Source organism: Mytilus galloprovincialis, chromosome 4, assembly GCF_965363235.1.
Source record: "Mytilus galloprovincialis chromosome 4, xbMytGall1.hap1.1, whole genome shotgun sequence".
Taxonomy (NCBI): Eukaryota; Metazoa; Mollusca; class Bivalvia; order Mytilida; family Mytilidae; genus Mytilus; species Mytilus galloprovincialis.
The window spans coordinates 56,392,162-56,415,996 of NC_134841.1; the positions used below are offsets into that span (position 1 = coordinate 56,392,162).

Below are 23,835 nucleotides of genomic sequence, written 5' to 3' on the forward strand. Positions count from 1 at the left end.
AACTGATTTTTAAGGTGGGTTTTGTTTTAATTTCTAATCTATTGCATTATTTGCATATTTAGACTAATTTCAGCAAGTCAACTTGGCGGCTCCTTATTTACGAAATGTCAAGTTTGGATTTGACGGAAGCTTACGAAAAAATCATGTAAATTAAAAATGGCAAATGTTGGGTTTGAGAATTAGAAGAATTAAACAGGTTTTTTTCTAGCGGTTATTCACAAAATAAACCATGCAAGCTACAGATTTATTAAGATATTTGAGCTTTATCTAACAGGGATTAAAAAAGATCAGCCACACACACATCAAACCAACCCTTGCTTCAGTATTTTAATGACTGTAATCATCCTATTAGAATTGAAATAATTCATCTGTTTATGGAAGCCATAGATTGTTGGAAATTTACTCATGGCCTGGGACGTGATATTCGTTAATTTTATCTCTCGCTAACCTCAGGATAAAACTCGAATATCATGGCCCAGACCATGTGTAAATTTCCAACAATCTATGGCTTCCATGAATTATTTCTTAATTTTTAACATAGACAATGATAGAAGTGGTTGTCTTATGTATGAGGTGACTACACGGAATATTGTCAGCACCAAAGTCATGTACACTTGTTATTTACAGTTGGAGTTCACAATATCTCAACAACAACAAGAAATCCGTGGATTGAGGGACAAGCTCTCCAGTCATGATACAGCAGCAAAAAAGGCAATCACAGAACTACAAGTAGAAATAAAGTCAAGAACTGACCAGGTAAATTGTTGTTTGCATAAGGTCACAAGAAAATGTTTTGAGCTGTTAATTGTACCCGCACACTCTAGGAGTGTACAGGTTTAGGCTAACATAATTATCATCCCATAAAGTTTTGGTAGCATTTTCTGAGGAACTACAATTCAGAGCCTCCTGTCCTGAAATTTAATATCAAGCTTCATGTGAGCATACTATACTGTGTATTGCATTTAAAGTTTTCATTGCTCATGAACATTTTGTTTTCCCTAATACTTCTTTATTCTTACACATACTGGCTATGTATTTAATACTTGTGCATTTTCTCAAGAACTACAAATCAAGACTTTCACAAATAGGAAATCTATCCTTGTGTTAGCGTGTTACTCTATGTAATGCATTTTAAAATCCATGACTCATTAACTTCATATTTATTAAATTCTTAAAGCTAACTTATAACTGTGCCTTCTTGTAATCTTCAACATATTGAAGTTAAGAAGTATTATGTAGATGTGAGATGTAGATATCATTAGTGAACAATATCTCATAGATAATCCCATTGTAAATTATCTCAATGTCTGTATTTTTGAAAAACTCATTTATATATTAATGTGTATTGGTCAAAATTTAGATATACTATGAGAAAAGTGAATAACGGTAACATAAATATTTCAAAATTCAGCAAGTAAGGTCTTAATTGCATAAAATATAAAGGTTGGATGATTTGTATGATTGCCTATAGAGACTTATTGTCATAGAATTTTAGCAATCCTATTAGGCCTATAACTGGACATGCTTTGGAAAGTTATTATAAGGTGTTCAAGGCATATAATACTGGTCACATATTTACATAAGGTTTTACTTCACTAATGTAGGTGACAAAAGCTTACAGGGAGGTTGTAGCAGAAAAAGATCAAATGGTTGTTAAATATGCACAAGCAGAGAAAAATAATATTGGTGCTCAGAAAGCTATAGAGAGGCTAGAATCTAAAATTAAAGATGCAGCAAAAGAAAAGGATGGACTGTTGGGGAAAATCAAAGATCTGAAGTTAGAGAAAACACGTCTGGGTCATGAACTAGATTTAAAAGTGAGTATCTGTTGATAACATGTTTCCAAATGTGATGATGGTAGAATGTACACAAAACAACTACATTGTGTTATTCATGTACTCTGTGGGATTTGGAAAGATTTTGGTTAACTACAGTCAAACCTGTTTTAAAAGTCACCTTCTGCTTTTACTGCTAAAGTCATAACTATGCATTTTGCATTTTGAACCTGAAATCAAAGGTCATCTCTCTTGTAATGTCAGTTTTCACTGTTCCTTTAGGATGACCTTATAAAAAGGTTTGACTGAATATACTTTTGTATAACTGTCTAGTTGATAATATGTTCTCTATTTATTCATTTAATAAGAAAAAGTACACAATGTTAGAATTTTTTTCAGGTGGGAACAAACTGTAAATTTGATGAACTTAACACCCCAGAAGTGGTTTTACTAGTGAGAGGTTAATTAGAATTTCATACCAGAGTTAACTAGGATTTTAATCAAAGTTGGAAACATGGCTGAAACATATGTTATTTATTATTTCAGTCAAGTGAAGCTCAGAATATGAGAAAAGAAGCAGAGAAGTTTAAAGAACAAGTTTCTTCATCTGATGTCAGAATTAAATGGGCTCAGAATAAACTACGAGCTGAATTGGATGGTCACAAGGTAAGGTTATCTTTAAAATGGCTAAAAATAGAGTTTGAGCTAAACTGGATGATCAGCCAATAAGGCTAGTTTTAAATAGATTATAAGTAAAGTTACAACTGAACTTGATGGTTACAAGGTATAGTTGTCATTAAATGGGCTCAGAATAAACTTCAATAACATATAAAGTAAAGGAGTTGATAGTGCCTTGCTAAGCTATTAATCCAAGGTGACACTAATTCACTAATTGTGGTTCAATGGTAATTTGGAATAAAAACAATTTTCAAAAAAAAGTGTTATTAAAATTCTTTTTCTCCAATGATATTTTTTTTTATAATTGTATTGATGTTGTTGATAGTAAACTAGCATCAAAATTCATTTTCAATATAAAAAAAATTAGACAGGAGCAATGAAGTCCATCAAAATAAACAAAAAGGTAAATACCTTAAATTCAAGGTAGATAACTTTGTTTGTTTTAAAATTAAAAAGATTGTAAGAAATACAGCTAATTAATATATTTATAATATTATACATTTAATTGGGTCTCTCAATGGTTGATATTTGCACAATAGACATTATAACCCATTCATTACCTTTTGAAATACATGTGTAAGTCAAATGAACAAATGTTATTGATATTAATATTTTTATTTTTAAAGGAAACAAAAGCAAATTTAGAGAAAATAAATCAGCGATTGAAAGAAGCCAAGGAAGAAACAGAACAAATCAGGAGGAATTGTCAGGAAATTATTAAAACCTACCAGGTATGGTTTAAATTTTAAATACCAATCTATTCAGTTTTTGACCTGAAATAACTATAAAACTTGTGTTCAAATAATGTAAACAAGAAACTTTTGGGATGTCTTTATTATTGAGAAAACTGTGACAGCATAGATAAATTGAGATTGAAAATGAGGAATGTGTCAAGGAGGCAACAACTCGACTAAAAGGCAGTAAACAGCCCAAGGCCACCAATGGGTCTTCAACACAGCGAGAAAATCCTATACCCTAAACTTGCTATAGGTATAGCAAATACAAAACCACACATTTTGAATTTTGATAGCATAATTTGTATACAGCATTTCATGTAATGGTTAATTTCACATTGATGTCCATTCTTCAAAAATTGCAATCATAGAATATCAGCAGTAACATCTGGAATCAATGTAATTTATTCATCCTGTTATGGTATGCTTTTTCATACAAAAAAAACCTTAGTTTATTGTTTGTATCTTTACAACTATGTACTATGGATTCCTTTATTTTCATGGATACCAATTTTCGTGGATTAAGGAAAACTTGCGTATTTATGGTTTTGCCGAAGTGTGCATACAAGCTTATAACAAAGTTGTTATTCCTTGAACATTTAATTTCGTGGTTCATTTGTTCCCATGAAATCCACGAAAATTGGTATCCAACGTATAATAATGAATCCACATTACATGACATGAAGGTACCCAAATTGCACCTATTTTGACAGTTTTTTAGCCTACATTTATTTATGCTTCAGACAAAAGTTTTCAATATGTGTGTATTTTTTAGATGTATCATTATTTACTATATGGTTTCACCAATTTAATTTTGAATCCATATGGAATCATAGAAAAATTGGTCTGAACTGACCTCCAAACCATCAATGATTCTGTAACGAGGAGTACCCAAATTGCATCCATGCTTAAATTCGCATTGTCAAAAGTGGAATAACAGAGCTTTTGTTTAATTTCTTCAAATATTTTGAACAATTGGATATTAGTCCATGCTTACTCTTCGTTTTTTTAAGAAATGGATACTTGTTACATCTTGTATTTTCTTATTTTAAAAAGATGACGTCGCATGATGACGTTTACGTGCATTTTGCCTTTTCAGTAAACAGAAATCTATGAAATTTTAACACAAGGTTTATGACCACAAAAGGAAGGTTTGGATTGATTTTGGGAGTTTTAGTCCCAATAAATTAGGGGCCAAAAGGGTCCAAAATTAAACTTTGTTTGATTTTATCAAAAAATGAATTATTGGGGTTCTTTGATATGCCAAATCCAACCATGTATTCAGATTCTTAATTTTTTGTCCTGTTTTCAAATTGGTCTACATTAAGGTCCAAAGGGTCCAAAATTAACCTCAGCTTGATTTTAACAAAAATTGAATTCTTCGGGTTCTTTTATATGCTGAATCTAAACATGTACTTAGATTTTTGATTATGGGCCCAGTTTTCAAGTTGGTCCAAATCTGGGTCCAAAATTATAATATTAAGTATTGTGCAAAAGCAAGAAATTTTCAATTGCACAGTATTGCGCAATAGCAAGAAATCTTCAATTACACTGTATTGTGCAATAGCAAGAAATCTTCAATTGCACAGTATTGCGCAATAGCAAGAAATATCTAATTGCACAATATTGCACAATAGCAAAGAATTCTCAATTGCACAGTTTTGGGCAATAGCAAGAAATATTTAATTGCACAGTATTGTCTTGTTTTCAAATTGGTCTACATTTTAAGGTCCAAAGGGTCAAAAATTAAACTTTGTTTGATTTCAACATAAATTGAATATATGGGGTTCTTCAATATGCTGAATCTAACCATGTAATTGGATTTTTAATATTTGGACCCGGTTATCAAATTGGTCCACATTGAGGCCTAAAGGGTCTAAAATTGAGCATTATTTGATTTCATCTAAAATTGAATTCTTGGGGTTCTATGATATGCTGAATCTAACCATGTATTTAGATTTTTTATATTGGACCATAATAGGTAAATGTCCAAAGTTTAAGTTCTTAGACCACGTTCATTCTGTGTTAGAAACCTATGTTGTGTCAACTTTTTAATCACAATCCAAATTCAGAGCTGTATCAAGCTTAAATGTTGTGTCCATACTTGCCCCAACTGTTCAGGGTTCGACCTCTGCGGTCGTATAAAGCTTTATATGAATATAGCTGTTATGTATTGATCTACAAATATTATGCCCTTGATAATGTGAATACTCATATTTAAATATTTAGAAAAAGTTTTAAAAGTTTCCACAAATTTCCTATTATAATTGCAAAATAAGTGTGTATTTCATTATAGGAATCTGAGGAGATAAAATCCAACAGTCTGGATCAACAACTAAAGAAGAAACAGACTGAACTTTTACTTCAGGAGACAGAAAATAAAGACAAAGAAGAGGTAGATATATGTGTATCGTCTGTCTTTAATTATTGAGTATTCCTGAGGAAGGTGAATCTCAGAAGCCCTTCTGATGCACCAAATTTATAAAATATGATTTTCATTTTCTAGACCTGAAGAGAGACTACCTCTGCTGGCGGACTCCTTGTATCCAAGAATATCATCAGCTCAGTAGTTAGTACATTGGAACTGGCAAGTTTTATGACACATAAAAAAACACCCTAAAAACATATAAACTTAAAAGGTTACCATTGCATATGCCTTTCAGAATATAACTAATTAACCAAACATTCAAACTGTTGAATAAATTATTTATAGGTATCGGTAGGTTTGTACCAATTCATTAGAATTAAATGACAGCTTGTTGAAATTTAATAAAACTTATAAATAACCAATATATTTATTATTATTTTTTTACAGTTATATACAACAACCATGAAGGAACTTGAACAGTTAAAGATAAAACATCGTGAGACGCTTTCAGAACTTCACACATACCAAGATAAAACCATGTGTTTGGAAGAGGAACATAAAACGGATGAAGAAATGCTGAATAAATTTAAACATATGTTACAGAAACAGAAAGCTGAAAATAAAACATTACAAGATAAAACTGAACACATGGTTCAATTACAATCAGATTTCAAAAGGTAAAAATAAATATGGTTATTTTGGATCAATGTAGGAAAAAGATCAGTAAAGTTTCTATCAGGTGCTTCTTTTGATGCACTCATGTAAAATGTAGATCTGCACCTTTTATCACACCATAAAAACTACCATGAAAAATATTTATGAGGTATCCCTGAGTTACAAGAGGGCGGTTGGAGGGTCCTGATCCTTAAATTTTGGGCTTAAAAACATGAAATCACGAGGTCTTGAATTTAAAGAAATTGAAATCCTGACATCCCTAAATTCATACAAAGAATTCCTGAAAAGATCAATCCCGAGCTTAAAAACATTTGATCCTGACGTCCCGAAAAAGATCCTGCCCCCCTCGTACAATGCCAGTTATACAGTTTTCCCCAAAACTTAATTCATTTTCATTTACTGTGAAAATTTTAAAGCTTTCCTGATTTTGTTTTTAAGCAACAAAATATTAGTCTTTATTTGGGAAACCAGGAAATCTTTTGTAGATGAAATTAAACAAAATTGTTCTTTTTATTCAGAGCACAAAAGACAATAGCTTCACTGGATGCAGAAGTCTCAGACCTTAAAATTAACAATAAAGATTTAAGCATAGAAATGGAAGGGTGTCGTAGGAGAGAATCTGAGAAATTAGAATTGACGGAGAAACTAACCACAAAGAATGCTGAACTTCAATCAGAAAATTCTGCTCTGAATGATAAGGTAAAAGCTATAGAAAATGTAGTTGGTTATAATAAGGTTTAACTTGACGTATTACTGTATCTTTGCAGTCACACTTGAGATAATGCAGATAAACTTGATCCAAATTAATTTGTTTAAAGAAATAGTGGATTGAGCTAATTCACATAATTATTAACTCCAATGTCATGTTTTACTTTTAGTTTAACATATTTTTGTCTGAGTCAATCCTGTTTGAGTTTTAACAGCCACATTTTGCTATCTGCAAGGTTCTACAAATTGTTATCAGCATAAATATGCATACTATGGTAACTATATATTGTTCTGTTTGATAGGTGATGGCTTTATCAGTTGAAGTACAAAGTCAAAAGATGGATCTCCAGTCCAAAGAAAGCAACTTAGATGAACTGGTAGGTGACTTAAATTAGATGTTCAAAAAAATTTCAGAAATAGTTGAAAAATTTTCAGCAACTATTGATAACTAAATAACCTTATTGTGGATTTATTATTTTTAGTGGGATACTAATTTTTATGGAATTTTGTTAGTACGTGTACAGGTGAACCACAATATTATAAGTTCAACAAAATACACATTTTTGTTGTAATACCAACAAATATAAATATACCAATGAATATCTAATTTTACCTTAATCCGGGAAAACTGATACTTAAGAAAATTAATGAATCAATAGTGTAACATTGTGATGGAAATTTAATGAAGTAGTAAATCTGATCCAGAACAGCTATTTTGGTAGTAATAGAATATTTATAGATTCCAAAATTACTATTAACAAAAGATCTCATTTAGATTCTTTAGCATTAAATTTAATGTTTAGATTAAATTGTGGAAGGTCCTGATGGATATACAATAATGATTAATCTTCAAGCTTTCCAAAACGTCCCCAGATGTGCACTCACTCTTCCTATGTTTTCTGAGTTGTGTTTATACCATGCCACTCTTTCATTGAGGTGGGGAAATTAATCTTATTTGTAATTTGTTATGCTTCAAAATGTTAAAACTGCAGACCCTACCCATTGCATCCCTTCTCATTTGAACAAGTTTTATATAATGGTTGCCTTATGCATTAAATGTTTGCCATTCAATGTTGAGCCAACAGTCATTCATTTATTAGTCTGAGCTTTAGAATTATTATTTTTTTTCAGTCTCACAGATTATCAGATGTTACAACTAAAAGTCAACAAGAAATTAAACAGCTGACAGAAAAATTCAATGAAAAGTCTAAGAAAGGTAACTTAAAAATATTCTCAGAACATTGTATTTTTGTCGAGCCTTCGACTCTTGACATAGCGATCCTACATTCCCGCAAATATTCACTCTATGGTTAAAGATTTTGAAATTTTAACAACTTTCTTAAACTATCCTGTATTTCTACCAAACTTGCACAAAAGCTCGTTTATGACCATAAAATAGTATCCAAAATAGAATTTGTAAAAACAAAAATCTTCTTTATCTGTATTTCACTTATAAATGGACTTCCTTTTTCTGCCTGTTAACATTACATTCACTCTGTGGTAAAGTTTTTAAAATTTTAATAACTTTTTTCAACTATCCTGGATTTCTACCAAACTTGGGCAAGTTTGTTTATGATAAGACCTAGTACATGTATGTAGAAGGAAATTTTGTTAAAAAAAAATATCTCCTGTTCTGTATGTTACTTATTTATGGACTAAGGCCGTGTTCACACCAAATGCCATGTACAGTAAACTTGTTTACCTTTTGTTTAATGTAATGTACACTAGTTTCACTTTAAAGTTCACACCGATACACCTTGTTTAACTACCTGTACATAAGATTTGTTCACACTTGAAAACTATATGTCATTTAAATGTTCATTACGTAGAACCGAATTCAAATTTTCCTAACCTTTAAAATGCTGTAACTTTCTTATGTATGCATAGAAAATAATAAAAGAGGTATATATAGATAGATAAAAGATTACTCTTTTAAATGGTTGCAATATTTTTATTATGCAATCATTATGTAATCAATTATTATGTAATTAGTGGCGAAATCTGGGTACGTTCACTTGAATGAATTTAGCTCTATCATCTCTTTAACTATACAGAAAATTTTAACGGAATCTTAATCAACACATCATGGGCTTCAAAAGGGTGTCTCAGATTGTCTCTATGGTGTTCCATTCTCTCATAAATCTCTAATTAGTGTAAACATCCTAACCACATAAAAGAAGACAATGTTCAATTAGGTGTAAAATTTGTTCTATTCATTCTATCTGAAATCTGAGACACCCTTTTGTAGATAATGGCCATAGGAATAACATATAATAAAATCATCCCTTTAGGGATACCTATGCAGAAGCTAATTTCATTTGAAAGTGGAAATTTGGTGAAAAATATTTTAGATACAGTTAACATTATAATTGGTTACATAATTGTTGCATAATACTAACATTGCATTTATTTGAAAGAGTGATCTGTTAGCTATCCAAAACTACCACTTTTATAAATTTACAAGCATTATTAAGAAAGTTACAGCATTTTAAAACTTGGGAGTTGGAGTTATAAAATCTTTGTATTGTACTACCTTAAGAAAGACATTTTGGATGATTTGCATTAGTTTGAAGATGGCTTGATTACACATTAAAAACGTAGGCTCGCCATCACCGTGCTTACAGACGAAGAAAAAGAATAGCGATGTTAAGGATCACTACATTTCTATCTTTTCTATTTGTTTCAAATGGTATTTTTTCTCCAAGGTGTATTTGGCAAAGGAAGGGGGTAATGTTTTTTTTTATTTCTATTTGTATTTTTACAGATCTGAGATACTACACAAACAAACAATTAACCTCACCCTTTTTTCAGTAATGAATTTATGAGTGAATCGTTGTTTGAGTATAAAGACCAGTGGCAAATATTTCTATCTGTGTACGTCCAATCGATATGGGAAGACCTTTTCAAATGAATTTTATGTGTTCGGCAATGATGATGGATGAGTCTTGATTAGGGGTTTTATAAGGCTACGTAAAGTGTTTTTATAACAAATAAATATATCAAGTTTAGACAAATATTTCTGTAAAGAACTTTATTCATAAGTGTTATAAGTATCAATTTTATATAAAAAGTGTTTCTTTTTTAAATATACATGGGAATTCTGAATGCATAGTTTTGTGTACACTTAACCTACACAAGGCCTACATCAACTATCCACTGCATGTAGACAAAAAATGATTTAAACTACATGTAAACATTGAGTTTTATCAATCAGAACGTAATTATGTTAAGTTTTTGTGTGAGTTACACTAACACAACACCTAGTTTAGGTCAATGTGAACACGGCATTAGTTTTCTTCCTGTCAACTGTACATACAGTCTGCAGTAAATGTTCTTAAGGGCATACGATACAGTTACAGGGAAAGTAATGACGGTGCTAACGTAAAATGTTATTTTCGCGACGTCAAACTATGACATATCGGGAAAAGATGCATTTTTCGACTATTTTTTATCATTCAAACTGATTTAATTTGAAAACGAGTGCATGGACCCCTATTTTTTAAAACGACATTTTGTTTCATTTTGCAGGGAGTTTATGTGGGACAAATTTGATTAAACTGTAAATAGAGGAATTTTTTTAATTTTGATAAATATACAGCAAAAAAATACTATTTTTTCTTAATTCATGACCATTTGATAAATATGAGTTATTTCTGAATAAAAAATGCATATTTTTTTAGGATACTTATAAAATACAAAAAATACAAATTATCTAACAAAAAACAATTTGTGTTTATCTTTTAAAACAAAAAAGTTATGGCTTTCTTTCGAAAGGGAAAATAAGGCCACAAATCCGAATTTTGAGCAAATATACAAAATTTCGACCTCATTTAACTTAAAAAGTAGCACATGAAGGTATATTTTTTATTACATATTTGATTTAAGCAGGCAAAAACTAGCATATATGGAAATTTTCATCAAACTGTAAATACAGGATCAAAACTGTATCGTATGCCCTTAAAACATTAATTACATTCATAAAGTAGGTGAGACACTGCATTCCATGTAACCCTTACAATTTTTATACGACCCCAAAAAAATTTTAGTATCGTATAATGGTATGATATCGTCACCTGCGTCGTCAGCGTCGTCGTCCGAAGACACATTCGTTTCCGGATAATAACTTTAGTTAAAGTGAATAGATCTTCATGAAATTTTTTCAGAAGGTTCAATACCACAAAAGGAAAGTTGGGATTGATTTTGGGGATGATGGTCCCAACTGATTAGGAATTAAGGGCCCAAAAGGGACCCAAAACAAGCATTTTTCTAGTTCCAGGATATAACTTGTGTAGAAGTATTTCAATTGCTCTGAAATCATACCCCAATCTTTAAAACCACAAGTAGAAGGTTTGGATTCATTTTAGGGGCTATGGGGCCAAAGTTAAGGAATTAAGGGCCAAAAAGGGGTCAAAATTAGCATTTTTCTAGTTTCAAGACAATAACTTATGTGTAATTGTATGGATCTCTCTGAAATTGTACCACAATGTACCATATAACAAAGGGGAGGCTGGGATTAAGTTTTGGGTTAATTGCCCAAAATATGTAGGAATTAGGGGCCAAAAAAGGGCCAAAAAGAAGCATGTTTCTAGTTTCCAAACAATCATGACAATAACTTGTGTTTAAGTGTATGGATCTCTCTGAAATTGTACTACAAGGTTCAATACTGCAATGGAAAGCATGGGATTGAGTTTAAGGGTTATTGCTCCAAGGGGGTTTCAAAAAGTTGGGGGGGGGGGGGTGTTTTGTTTACCATTTTTTGAAGAGCTTCCTTTTTTTCAAAATTTTTCAAATTTCGAATTTTGAAAAGTTTCAAGAAGAAATCTTCAATTACACAGTATTTTGCAATAGATTTGTTAGATCTTTGACCACATTAATTTTGTGACAAAAACCTATATTATGTCAAAAACTTGATCACAATCCAAATTCAGACAGAATCAAGCTTGAATATTGTGACTAAATTTGCCCCAACTGTTCAGGATTCAACCACTGGGGTCGTATAAAGCTGCGCCCTGCGGAGCACCTGGTTTAATTTTGAATAATTTAGTACTGATTCCTCCCTTTATTGTTTGCGTTTTGAAGGCCATTTAGTCTCAACAAAGGGAAAATTCTAAGTATTTATGTAAGAAAATTTTCATGTACATATTTCAAAATGTTCATGATGATCATTGCTTATAAAGACAAAGAAAATTTATACTCAACAAACTTTACAGCATTTCTTGTACAGTCTGTAATATCTGTATGGCCATTTAATCTCAAAATTTTAAAAATCATATGAAACAAGTGACTGGTGAAAAATGATGTTTATCCAATTCTTGAACCAATGCATGTATATATCATTAACTAAGTCTTCTGTACATGATTTTATCATTTTTTTACACAAACATATCTTTAAAATAATCGTCAATTTTTTTCCCTCTCTGTCTGTTATGAAGTGAAAATATGGCAGCTACTTAATTGTCGTGATTTGAAGCCATAGTTTATGGATTGTCACCTTATAGTAAACCAATCAACAAAGAAGCATGGATATTGAGCAGGTTTATTACAGATAATAGTTAATTCAATGGCATATCCATGTGTATTGCGATCTGGATTTTTACGAGAAGGGTCAACCTAAGGTCACTTGCATATACGGAAAATATGTCAACGTATTGCTTCCTAGAAGCAAGCAATTAAAAAAAGTAAACTTCTAAACGTTGGCAAATTAAGAAATAATTCATGGAAGCCATAGATTGTTGGAAATTTACACACAGTCCAGGCCATGTGTAAATTTGCAACAAGTTAGCAGGGATAAAATTAACGATTATCACAGCCCAGGCCATGTGTAAATTTCCATCAGTCTATGGCTTCCATGAATTATTTCGATTTCTAATAGGACAAATACGGTCATTAAAAAACTGAAGTGAGGTATGTGGTGAGTGTGGCTGTTCTTTTTTACTCCCTGTTAGATAAAGCTCAAACATTCTCACAAATCTGTAGCTTGCATGGATTATTTCTTGGATAACTGCTAGAAAAAAAATATGTTAAATTCTTTAATTCTCAAATCCAACTTTTGCCATTTTTAATTTACATAGTTTATCAAAAATCTATTGTCAAATCCAAAGTTGACCTTTCATAACTTTGGAGCCGCCAGCCATGTTGACTTGCTGAAATCAGTAAATATGCGAAAAATGCAAAAGAATAGAAAAAAAAACCACCTCAAAAACCAATTTTAGTTCAATGTTATAAGAATTTCGATGGTTCATGTAACAGAAATGTACATCTCTAGTGTTTTCATTTGTATGATGTCATGTTTTGAAATTACATGAAAACAAAAACATTAAAAGACTTTTGCAGAATTTTATTTTATTTTTATTTTGTTGATTTCTCGGAGCTGTTGTGCATTACTTCTTTTATTATGCATCAAAATAAGAATAAATGTTATTTTGCCTTTTTTAATTGCAATTTTTAAAACAATAAAATCGACAAAGGGTTTGCAAATAGGTTCCAAAAAAGGTTACGTGGGAAGTATATTGTAACAACCATTATTATGTATTTCTCTGAGTCTGCTCTAAGTATAGATATATCCAGAATTTTATCACGGTGTTGTTTACAAATCGAAAGAAGCACGTCATATTAGAATTAAAATCTTCTTCAGAAAAAAATATATGTACGTAAGTTTAAAATGAAAACTATCCATTTATTTATAAAAAATGTATGCATCATTATATTTTTGAGGTTTCATATGACTTAAGGAAAATATTATGATTAATGAAAGAGAATTTTCACACATTTCATGATATTTATTGTTTATTTTGTGATAAATAATTAACAACTTACAGATTAATTTAAAAGAAACCTTCAAACTTTATCTTTGCGTCAAAGTAAATACCAATTTTACAAGTCTTGATCAGAAATGGGTGATAATTGGAAGTAGGCAAATTGTTAGGAAAGAATTATTTTATGCATCTTGTTGTAAAATAGGCTCTTTTGATGATAACTTTGATGCATGTCTATTAAAGTAAAAACAACATTCTGATAAAGGGAATTTAATGTTAACAATTAATAGAGACATTAGTGAAAGGGATGATTCAATATCATATTCAGAAAGTGTTTTCTCCTTAGCTGAATATGTTCAATTTGTAATACTGATGTTTGTCTTTATAGTTCCCTTCTTCTTGTATGTCTTGATGAAGATATTTTTGAAGATTAAAAATTAAACATTTTTTTCAGTCGATGAACTGTCAACAAGAATTGATGATGAAAAAGATGAGATTAAAACCTTGAAGAGGAAGCATGTCAACAGCATGAAGGTAGTGATCCTTCACAATTGTCATTTTAGTTGTTTTTTTAAGAACAGACAAACACATAGGAAAAGTGATGATTTCTTGAATTTCTTTTAAGTGAATAAGTGAAAAGAGGACCTTAATTGTGTTACCTCCTAAATGCTATCCAGTGCTCATTGAGATGTTTGTGATAATACAAATCTTGTAAAATTATACATTATGAATCAATTAAACCAGTATATACCATTATTTACTGTAAGAGCTATGTATAATTAGTTATCAAAAGTACCAGGCGTTTAATTTTGATACGCCAGACACGGGCTTTGTCTACATTAGACTCATCAGTGACGTTCAGATCAAAATAGTTAGAAAGCCAAACAAGTATAAAGTTGAAGAGCATTGAGGACCCAAAATTCCAAAAAGTTGGGCCAAATACGACAAAGCTAATCTATGCCTGGGATAAGAAAATATATAAACCATGCTTTATAGTAAGAGATGTTTTTATTTCATAGAATATACCGATACTTCAAAGTAAATTTTCCCCTTATATTATTCACTAAAATGATTTTTTAACAGATTATCAGGCACACCATAGCTTAGATACTGTGGAATTCATACTGGATGAAATAGAGGAATGTATTTTGCATTTAATTTTATTTTCTATACATTAAACATTGCATCTTTTACTTTTAGGATTTAACAAGGCAGTTACAGCAAGCAAGAAGGAAACTTGAAACTTTTGAAGCCAATGGAGAAAAAGACAGCGCAAGTCTTGGATCTCGTACCAGCTCCACTGGTTCCCTAAATACTCTTACAAATGGTGATGGACCAAATTCTCATGCTCAACAAGTGCCAACTCATACATACAGGCAGTCCAGTCCTCCAGAGCAGGTAGGGTCCTTACCACCCCCAAGTCCATTATTTATGGCCCATTCATACAGGCATTATAAGCTATAGGTAACAAATAAAATAGTCTTTATTGCCCTTAAGGCCAGCAAGTTCATCCAATACAGTCAGGTAGTTTTTCTAGTACACTTAGGGTCTATTCTTCTACAATTACTAAGGCCCATAGACTACCCAACTCTATACACATAACGCTAATAAATAGCCAAACTAAAGTTCAAATTGAATACCCACACGACAGTGCCATGTGCTGATTTTAATTGCACATTATGATACATAATAGCATGTCGACAAAATATAGTCAGTAATTTATAATTACTACTGAAATCAAAACATTAAACATAACATCAAGCGCGGGTCTATGGGCAGACAACTAGAAGAAATCAATTTCAATCTAATTCAGTTCCTTTGAACGGTTGAAATTACATTTTTCTTGAGATCTGGAAACAGTGTGCAATATAGATTATACAGAAAACATCATTTGATCAATTTATAAAAGGAAACCAATATTGGTCAAGGTACGGTCTTCAACATTGAGCCTTGGCTCACACCCAACAGCAAGCTATAAAGGGCCCCCAAAAATTACTAGTGTAAACCATTCAAATGGTAAAATCAAAGGTCTAATCTATATAAAAAAATGAGAAACGAGAAACACTTATGAACCACATCAACAGACGACAACTACTGAACTTTTGCAGATTTTGTATCTGATAGTTCATTTAAATACAGACTACACAGCGGTATAAAGATAACCCATACAAATTTAGCCTCCACAGATGAATAAACATGCATACCAAATTTTCATATATGTCTAAGGAAAATAATCAAATGTTTTTTTATTTTGCCAAGGAGTATCCAGTAATAACAGAACAAGTAGAACCAGATAAGCAAATGCTGATAGAGAGAATCGTCAAATTACAAAGAATGTTGGCTCGCAGAAATGAAAAGATTGAATTTGTGGAAGATCATGCTCACCAACTTATTGATGAGTTACAAAAGAAAAATAAGTAGGTTATTTTTGGTTAGCAAATTTTTTTTTTATAGTCTTTATATACTAAAACTACACTACAACAAGAGTTGTTTATACTCATGATACTTTAAAGTTGTTTTATTTTGTCTCTGAATTTTGTGATATAATGGTTAAAACTTAATAAAATCAAATATGGTTTGTTTAGTATGTGAAATTGGAGTTTTAAATTAGTAGTTTTACATGCTAAACTGGTTTTATCCTTTATTTTTTATTTTTTGTGATGTAGTACAGTCAAACCTGATTAAACCGGACCCTGAATAAACCGGTTTCCTGTACATTCCGGCCGAAAATGAAAGTCCCATTTTTTTCCCTTTAAAGTCTTTGTTAAAATACCCTTTGTAAACCGGACCCTGTGTATTCCGAATTCCGGTCTAATTATGAAGTCCCAATACTCTTAATTACATTAATTATTACCTGTCAAAACCGGTATGTCTAATTAATTTCAATGATTGATATGCCATCAAAACATATTTGTTTATACAATATGACTTTTCAGGATAATCAATTAGTAAGGTGTTAAACTGTGAAGTGAACTTACAATCGTACAGTAGTGAGCTGTATTATTTATTAAAACATTATAAACGTGTCAATTAAACGACAAGACACATCGAATATATCTCGGATTTAACTTACGTTTTGTAACTTGGGATAAACAAATTTAAATCGCAGCATAAGAAATTAACATCGTGATGTCGAAACCCTGGGTTCCCTGCTGTGAACCCCTAAACAAATGACCTTGATAATAAAAAAAAAAAAACACCTGGATGACAACAATTCAATGGGTATAGAACACTGTACGACAACGTTTCGATAGTGGTGAAATTACGTTTGATAATATTCTGGCTTTTTAATCGGCCATTCCAACATTTCAAATAAATGATCATGGAAGTAAATCGAAACTCTCGTCTCACAATCCAAACAACGCGAGCATTATGATGCAAATGCAAACAATGGAAAACGAAGTGAAAGTATTTTAATTGATCGGATATTCTTGACAATCAAAGAGAACATTTATATGCAAAATGTCGGACGTCACAAGTCATTAACTTCCGGTCGAAACGGAAACCTGAATAAACCGTCTCACTGTCCAAACCGGCCCTTTTTCATAGTCCCGTAGCCGGCCGGTTTATACAGGTTTTACTGTATGTTTAAAAGGTATTTCTGACTACCATATAAAAAAATCTTTTTGTAGAATAATACAGATGTATTCATTACGAGAAGATAGTGGAATGTTCACAGCAGAGGCAGCAGACGTTAGCAAGGTATATATTGATTAATAGCCTCAAACCATCCTTTGATGACAGAAGATTTGAGATTATCAGCGCATTTTTATTAAGAGCATTCGATACAGTTTTGATCCTATGATGAAATTTTGATGCTAAATTTCATATTGGCTATTTTTTACCTGATTAAATCAAATATGTAATAAATATTATACTATCATGTGCTATTTTTGAGTAAATTGAGGTTGAAATTTAAAATATTTTCACAAAATTCCGATTTGTGGGTGTATTTTTCCTTTCGACAGAAATACATATCTTTATTGTTTTATAAGATAAACACAAGCTGTTTTCTTGTTAAAAAAATTGTAATTTCTGTCTTATATAAATGTTATATAAATTTGTACATTTTATTTTTACAAATTTACAAGTCACAGTCGCGAAAAATAACAATTTACGTTAGCAATCTACCAAATGAAATGTGTTTAACTATATTTTTATGCTTTCTTGCTATTCATATATAACATCATTGAAGAAAGCTTTATTACAGAAGCTATTGGTCTATTAACCAATTTTCTTGCAATTGATCAGTTTAAACTCAACTTTTTAAATATAGATGGTTGTTGAAAGGAAAATTGCTCCATCAAAAATGGCTAAAAATAAGAACTTAGCTGTTTTGCATGACAATTTTGAGTTTAGTAGCTAAAAAAATTTCAATAGCTTTTGTAACAGCTTAATGGGAATGAGGAATTGCAAGTACCTGACTTCTTAGATGACTAGTTTCCAGTTTATCTTCATAATTGGATAATTGACTGGTTTCTGCTTTAACTCAATAATTGACTTGTTATAGCCTAGACATCTGCATGACTGACACTGGACACTATGCATGTCATTATCTGTACCCTTTGCTTCGTGTGTTTTAGCAACATCAGAGGAATTTAGCTAAGGTAACGTAACCATGTCCTATACAGCTTCATGTATAGGTCAAAGGTCAAAGATTTTTGAAAAAAACATGGATAGACAATTTGCATGATTAATAGTTTTTATGTTGTTGTTTATGTCGAAGGATTGTTTTTATTGTAGATTCAACAAAAATAGATAAATAACTTTATTTTGTAGCTGCATTATTTTTGTAGTGTAGGTTTTAAATCTGAGTAAAGCTGCTCCTATTGTGTCCTGAGTTTATTGTAGTTATTATTAATGTTTCAAAAAACAAAATATAAAGATTGCAGATAAAAGTACAAGTTTGGAAATAAAAACTAAATTTTTAACAGAAATATTTATTGCCCATACATGTGCTCTCACAAAGCCTTTGTTCAAATACTGCATGATACATGTGTTGTATTGGTTGAATAAAATCTCATTTTTATTCCATGAAAATAGACTATGTGGTTTGGAAATTCTTTCTGTATTAATCTTGATATTGTTAGGATTAATGGATGGTATTTAGATTGTGTCGACAAATTCCATTTAATCTTGCATGCAATTTGTTTTAACAAAAGGCTTGAATGTTTTGATACATTTTTCCGTATATGTTTGTCAAGTTTTTTTTAATGCTGATAGGAAATGCTTCAGTAGACTTTTATAGCTGACTATTCGGTATGGGCTTTGCTCATTGTTGAAGGCCATAGGGTGACCTATAGTTGTTAATTTCTGTGTCATTTTGGTCTCTTCTGTCTTTAGCAATCATACCACATGTTCTTTTTTATATTATATATAGAGAGTTATCGGTATATTGTAGACAAATTACATGAAGCTGTTAGGTTTTATAAACTTTATTTATAACATCCATCTGTACTTTTGGCATCAATATTTTTCTCCTGATCAAGCTTTGTTATAACTCCCTATCTTGTTCTTGTTCATTTACATCTCCTTTACTGAAATAATAGATATTTGTATAAAATGGCAAGTCAGTATGAACTACATATTTGCTTAATAATATATTTACCACTGTATCCTTTATAATATGAAATTCTAAAGATGTTTGTTCATCCTTCTTGAAGTTCCTTTACTGGCTTTTTGAAATGTACTGTAAACCATAGGAGTTACACATCTTAATGAGCTCTGGTATTCCATCAATGCTCAAAATGAATAAAACCTCTACTGATATGTCAAATTATCAATTGTTATTTATTACCTCACCTTGCCCAAATGGCCATGAACTCTTTTATCATCACTTTTTGTCTGAAGTCCGTCCCTCATCTGTCAATTTTTCTTTAAAAAACTTCTCCTCTAAAACTCTTCAGTGGATAGAACCAAAAGTTTGTCTGCTTCATTTTTAGTATGGCAAGTAATAGTTAACCATACAAGTCAAACTACAGTTTTTATGCCCCACATAGGGGCATTATGTTTTCTGGTCTGTGCGTCCGTTCGTCCGTTCGTTCGTCCGTTCGTTCGTCCGTCTGTCCCGCTTCAGGTTAAAGTTTTTGGTCGAGGTAGTTTTTGATGAAGTTGAAGTCCAATCGACTTCAAACTTGGTACACATGTTCCCTATGATATGATCTTTCTAATTTTAAAGCCAAATTAAACTTTTGACCCCAATTTCACGGTCCACTGAACATAGAAAATGAAAGTGCATGTTTCAGGTTAAAGTTTTTCAGGTTAAAGTTTTTGGTCAAGGTAGTTTTTGATGAAGTTGAAGTCCAATCAACTTGAAACTTAGTACACATGTTCCTTATGATATGATCTTTCTAATTTTAAAGCCAAATTAAACTTTTGACCCCAATTTCACGGTCCACTGAACATAGAAAATGAAAGTGCATGTTTCAGGTTAAAGTTTTTCAGGTTAAAGTTTTTGGTCAAGGTAGTTTTTGATGAAGTTGAAGTCCAATCAACTTGAAACTTAGTACACATGTTCCTTATGATATGATCTTTCTAATTTTAAAGCCAAATTAAACTTTTGACCCCAATTTCACGGTCCACTGAACATAGAAAATGAAAGTGCATGTTTCAGGTTAAAGTTTTTGGTCAAGGTAGTTTTTGATGAAGTTGAAGTCCAATCAACTTGAAACTTAGTACACATGTTCCCTATGATATTATCTTTCTAATTTTAATGCCTAATTATATTTTTTATCCAATTTCATGCTCCATTGAACATGGAAAATGATAGTGTGAGTGGGGCATCCGTGTACTTTGGACACATTCTTGTTTGTAATATTTCTTAAACTAGAGCAATAAGAAAATAACTACCATGGTAGAAATTATCAGCACAACAAGTTCTATCTATCTTCATAATTTTGTATTAATCTGCCCATCTGTTGTGGGTTTGTTTTTTTGCATTCCCTGCCATTTGTAGGAGCTAGTTCAAAGGTGCTAATTACAAAAATTATCAGCATGTCACGATGTATTTACCCTGACAATTGAAGCAGAATAGGAATTATTGTCCCTAAAATATTCATTTTCTCCCCCAGTCAGCCCAATTGTTATCAGTAATTGGCTGTTATCTTTAAATCTATAGAAGTTAGGTTAAAAGTGCATTGCAAACCAATTTGAACATTAGATGTATCTATCCTGAAAATAAAATAAAAATCTGTTGACCTAGTTAGAAGTTATAACCCCTAAAATATCAAATATTTTATTTAACAGTGAAAAATTTAGCAGTTAGATTAAAGTGTAAATAGTTCCATATAAATATATTATACAGATATTATTTTAAAATTAATGTTAGAATTGCTAGTTTTGTCAATTAGAATGACTAAACATATAATATGGATATTAACTTTTGTTCGTGAAGTAAAATGCTGCATGATTAATTTAATTTTGACTTCCTCTGGTGTTGTGCTTTCACTGTAGTACCATTAACCTTCTTTCATTTCATTTTTATACGCCCGTCAAAATTTTGACGGGACGTATTATGGTATACAAATGTCCGGTGTCCGTCCGTCTGTCCGTCTGTCTGTCCGTCCGTCTGTCCGTCCGTCTGTCCGTCTGTCTGTCCGGCGTAAACATGTCGCACCGTAACTTGAGAACGACTTATCCAAATTTCATGAAACTTAACATAGTTGTTTCTTATGATGGTCAAATGATCTGTATACTTTTTGATGAAAATAAGATTAAAACTTTTTGAGTTACGGCACTTTGTAACTAAAACAGGGGTGTGTTTTTTTCACATGTCGCACCGTATCTCAAAAACGATTCTTGATTATGACTTAAAACTTTAAACACTTCTTAGTTATATTAATCTTAATATCTGTATACTTTTTGGTGATGATTCAAAATTTTATTTTTGAGTTATTGAGTATTTTGTAAAAAAGGGGGAGGTTTTTTTTACATGTCGCACCATATCTCAAAAACGATTTATGATTATTGCTTAAAACTTTACACATGTCTTTATTATATTAATCTGAAGATCTGTATACTTTTTCGTGATGATTCAAAATTTAATTTTTGAGTTATTGAGTATTTTGTAAAAAAGGGGGAGGTTTTTTTTACATGTTGTGCCGTATCTCAAAAACAATTTATGATTATTGCTTAAAACTTTACACACTTTTTTGTTATATTAATCTAAAGATCTGTATACTTTTTGGTTTTGATTCAAAATTTTATTATAGTGATATTTAGTTTTTTGTAAAAAAAAAAAACAGGGTTGGGGGTTTCACATGTCCCGCCGTGTCTTAAAAACAATATATGGTTATTGCTTAAAATTTCTCAGAAACTATTTATGATTATTGCATAAAACTTCCACACAAGACGTCGGGCGTATCATGCGCTCATGGCGCAGCTGTTTATTCACTATTCTGTAATATTATAAACAATATTTTTACACATTTCATTTATCTTTCATTGGCATTGCATATATCATTGGGAGTGTTCATTTTGAACTCTATTTCAAATTTAATAAATGCTATTTCTCTAGCTTAATCATTCCTCTTGGAAATTTCAGTTTATTGATAATAGGATAATATTTTTTTATTGGAAATTTAAATTTGTTCAACCTATCGTTCAACATCACCCTTTTATTAATAAAAATATGCAAGATAAGATATTAAGCAACAACCTAACCATTGACCATTTCTAATGAGAATGTAACTGACTACATTGATCTATGGAAAAAGGAAACAAAAAAAGAAGGTATTTATTTGGGCCCCTTTATAACTTGCTGTTCAGTGTGAGCCAAGACTCTGTGTTGAAGACGGTACTTTGAATAATAATGGTTTTTCTTTCAAAAATTGTGACTAGGATGGAGAGTTGTCTCATTGGCTCTCATACCACATCTTCTTATATCTATTTATACATGATATATGGTCTTATATTAGAACATTTATATAAGAAAATTCAGATTTCAGGTTAATTGCTAAAATATTCATATCCAGTCTACAAAATTAGGTGGTAAAGGCAATGAATGGCTCATATAAATATTGTTTTATGTCGCTGCAGAGTTTTTATGGTGTATAATTTCCATACACTACATTATTCAAACAACTATTTAACTTTTCAATCTGATTTCAGGCAGAGATAGCAAAGAAGCACAGTATAATGGGATCTGTATATAGTTCTCATCAAACAGATGGGTCAATGACATTAGAATTATCACTAGAAATTAACAGGAAGTTACAAGCAGTGTTAGAGGACACATTACTGAAAAATATGACTTTGAAGGTGGGTCATCTTGAAGGTCAACGGGTAGTTATCTGCAATGTTATACATTTGTACAGAGAAATTTGATATACAGTGTTACCTGTGTTAACCGACACACTGGGGGACCAGAAAAAAATGGCGGATAAAACAGGGTGTCGGAATACTCTGGTTATTTTTGCAAGGATAGGCATATATTGAGACTATAAAAATGTGACGGGAAAGTTAAGTACTCAGGATATAAACAGGTAGCTTCAGGCAGTGTTGTATAGAGAACATGATGCCATAAATCACTTAAACTGAATCATAAAACTAATTTGAATTATAGAGATTCTAACTAAAACGAATTATCATTATTTTACAAATCTTAATATATGTCTGGTATAATTAAGAACAGATATACATTATTTAAGAATTTGTATTCATAACGTACGGTCCCCATTCTAAGAATGGAAATCTCTTCAGTTATCTCCCCAGGGAATTCAAGTGTTGGGGCACTGTGACGCTATAATCATTTCTGTGACACTATAATCTTTTTGAAATTGCTATTTGTTCTTGCCTGTAAATATATTATGCCAAAATTGATCAATGTCCAAAATTTATTTGTATACAGCCACTTTCAAAATTGTTAGCCTAAATATGTGTACATTCAAAGTGTCCCAATTCAACTAAGGCCACGTTTTTATGCCCCACCTACGATAGTAGAGGGGCATTATGTTTTCTGGTCTGTGCGTCCGTTCGTCCGTTCGTTCGTCCGTTCGTCCGTTCGTCCGTCTGTCCCGCTTCAGGTTAAAGTTTTTGGTCAAGGTAGTTTTTGATGAAGTTGAAGTCCAATCAACTTGAAACTTAGTACACATGTTCCTTATGATATGATCTTTCTAATTTAAATGCCAAATTAGAGTTTTGAC

General features: G+C 31.4%; 1 protein-coding gene across 2 annotated transcripts in view; it reads left to right on the forward strand.

Moving 5' to 3' along the window:
• The window catches only part of LOC143072494 (coiled-coil domain-containing protein 186-like), a 49,513-nt gene that overhangs the window by 20,100 nt on the left and 5,578 nt on the right, over positions 1-23,835 (forward strand). Inside the window, exons 4-18 of one of the 2 annotated variants that reach the window (XM_076247434.1) lie at positions 628-756; positions 1,605-1,817; positions 2,322-2,441; positions 3,080-3,184; positions 5,484-5,582; positions 6,003-6,232; positions 6,749-6,929; positions 7,241-7,315; positions 8,070-8,154; positions 14,148-14,227; positions 14,894-15,091; positions 15,953-16,110; positions 17,326-17,395; positions 18,277-18,300; positions 22,802-22,951. In XM_076247434.1, the coding sequence (XP_076103549.1) occupies positions 628-756; positions 1,605-1,817; positions 2,322-2,441; positions 3,080-3,184; positions 5,484-5,582; positions 6,003-6,232; positions 6,749-6,929; positions 7,241-7,315; positions 8,070-8,154; positions 14,148-14,227; positions 14,894-15,091; positions 15,953-16,110; positions 17,326-17,395; positions 18,277-18,300; positions 22,802-22,951 (1,917 nt within the window). The remainder of the gene's footprint in view (positions 1-627; positions 757-1,604; positions 1,818-2,321; positions 2,442-3,079; positions 3,185-5,483; positions 5,583-6,002; positions 6,233-6,748; positions 6,930-7,240; positions 7,316-8,069; positions 8,155-14,147; positions 14,228-14,893; positions 15,092-15,952; positions 16,111-17,325; positions 17,396-18,276; positions 18,301-22,801; positions 22,952-23,835) is intronic. The other variant, XM_076247435.1, reaches the window with a different exon arrangement.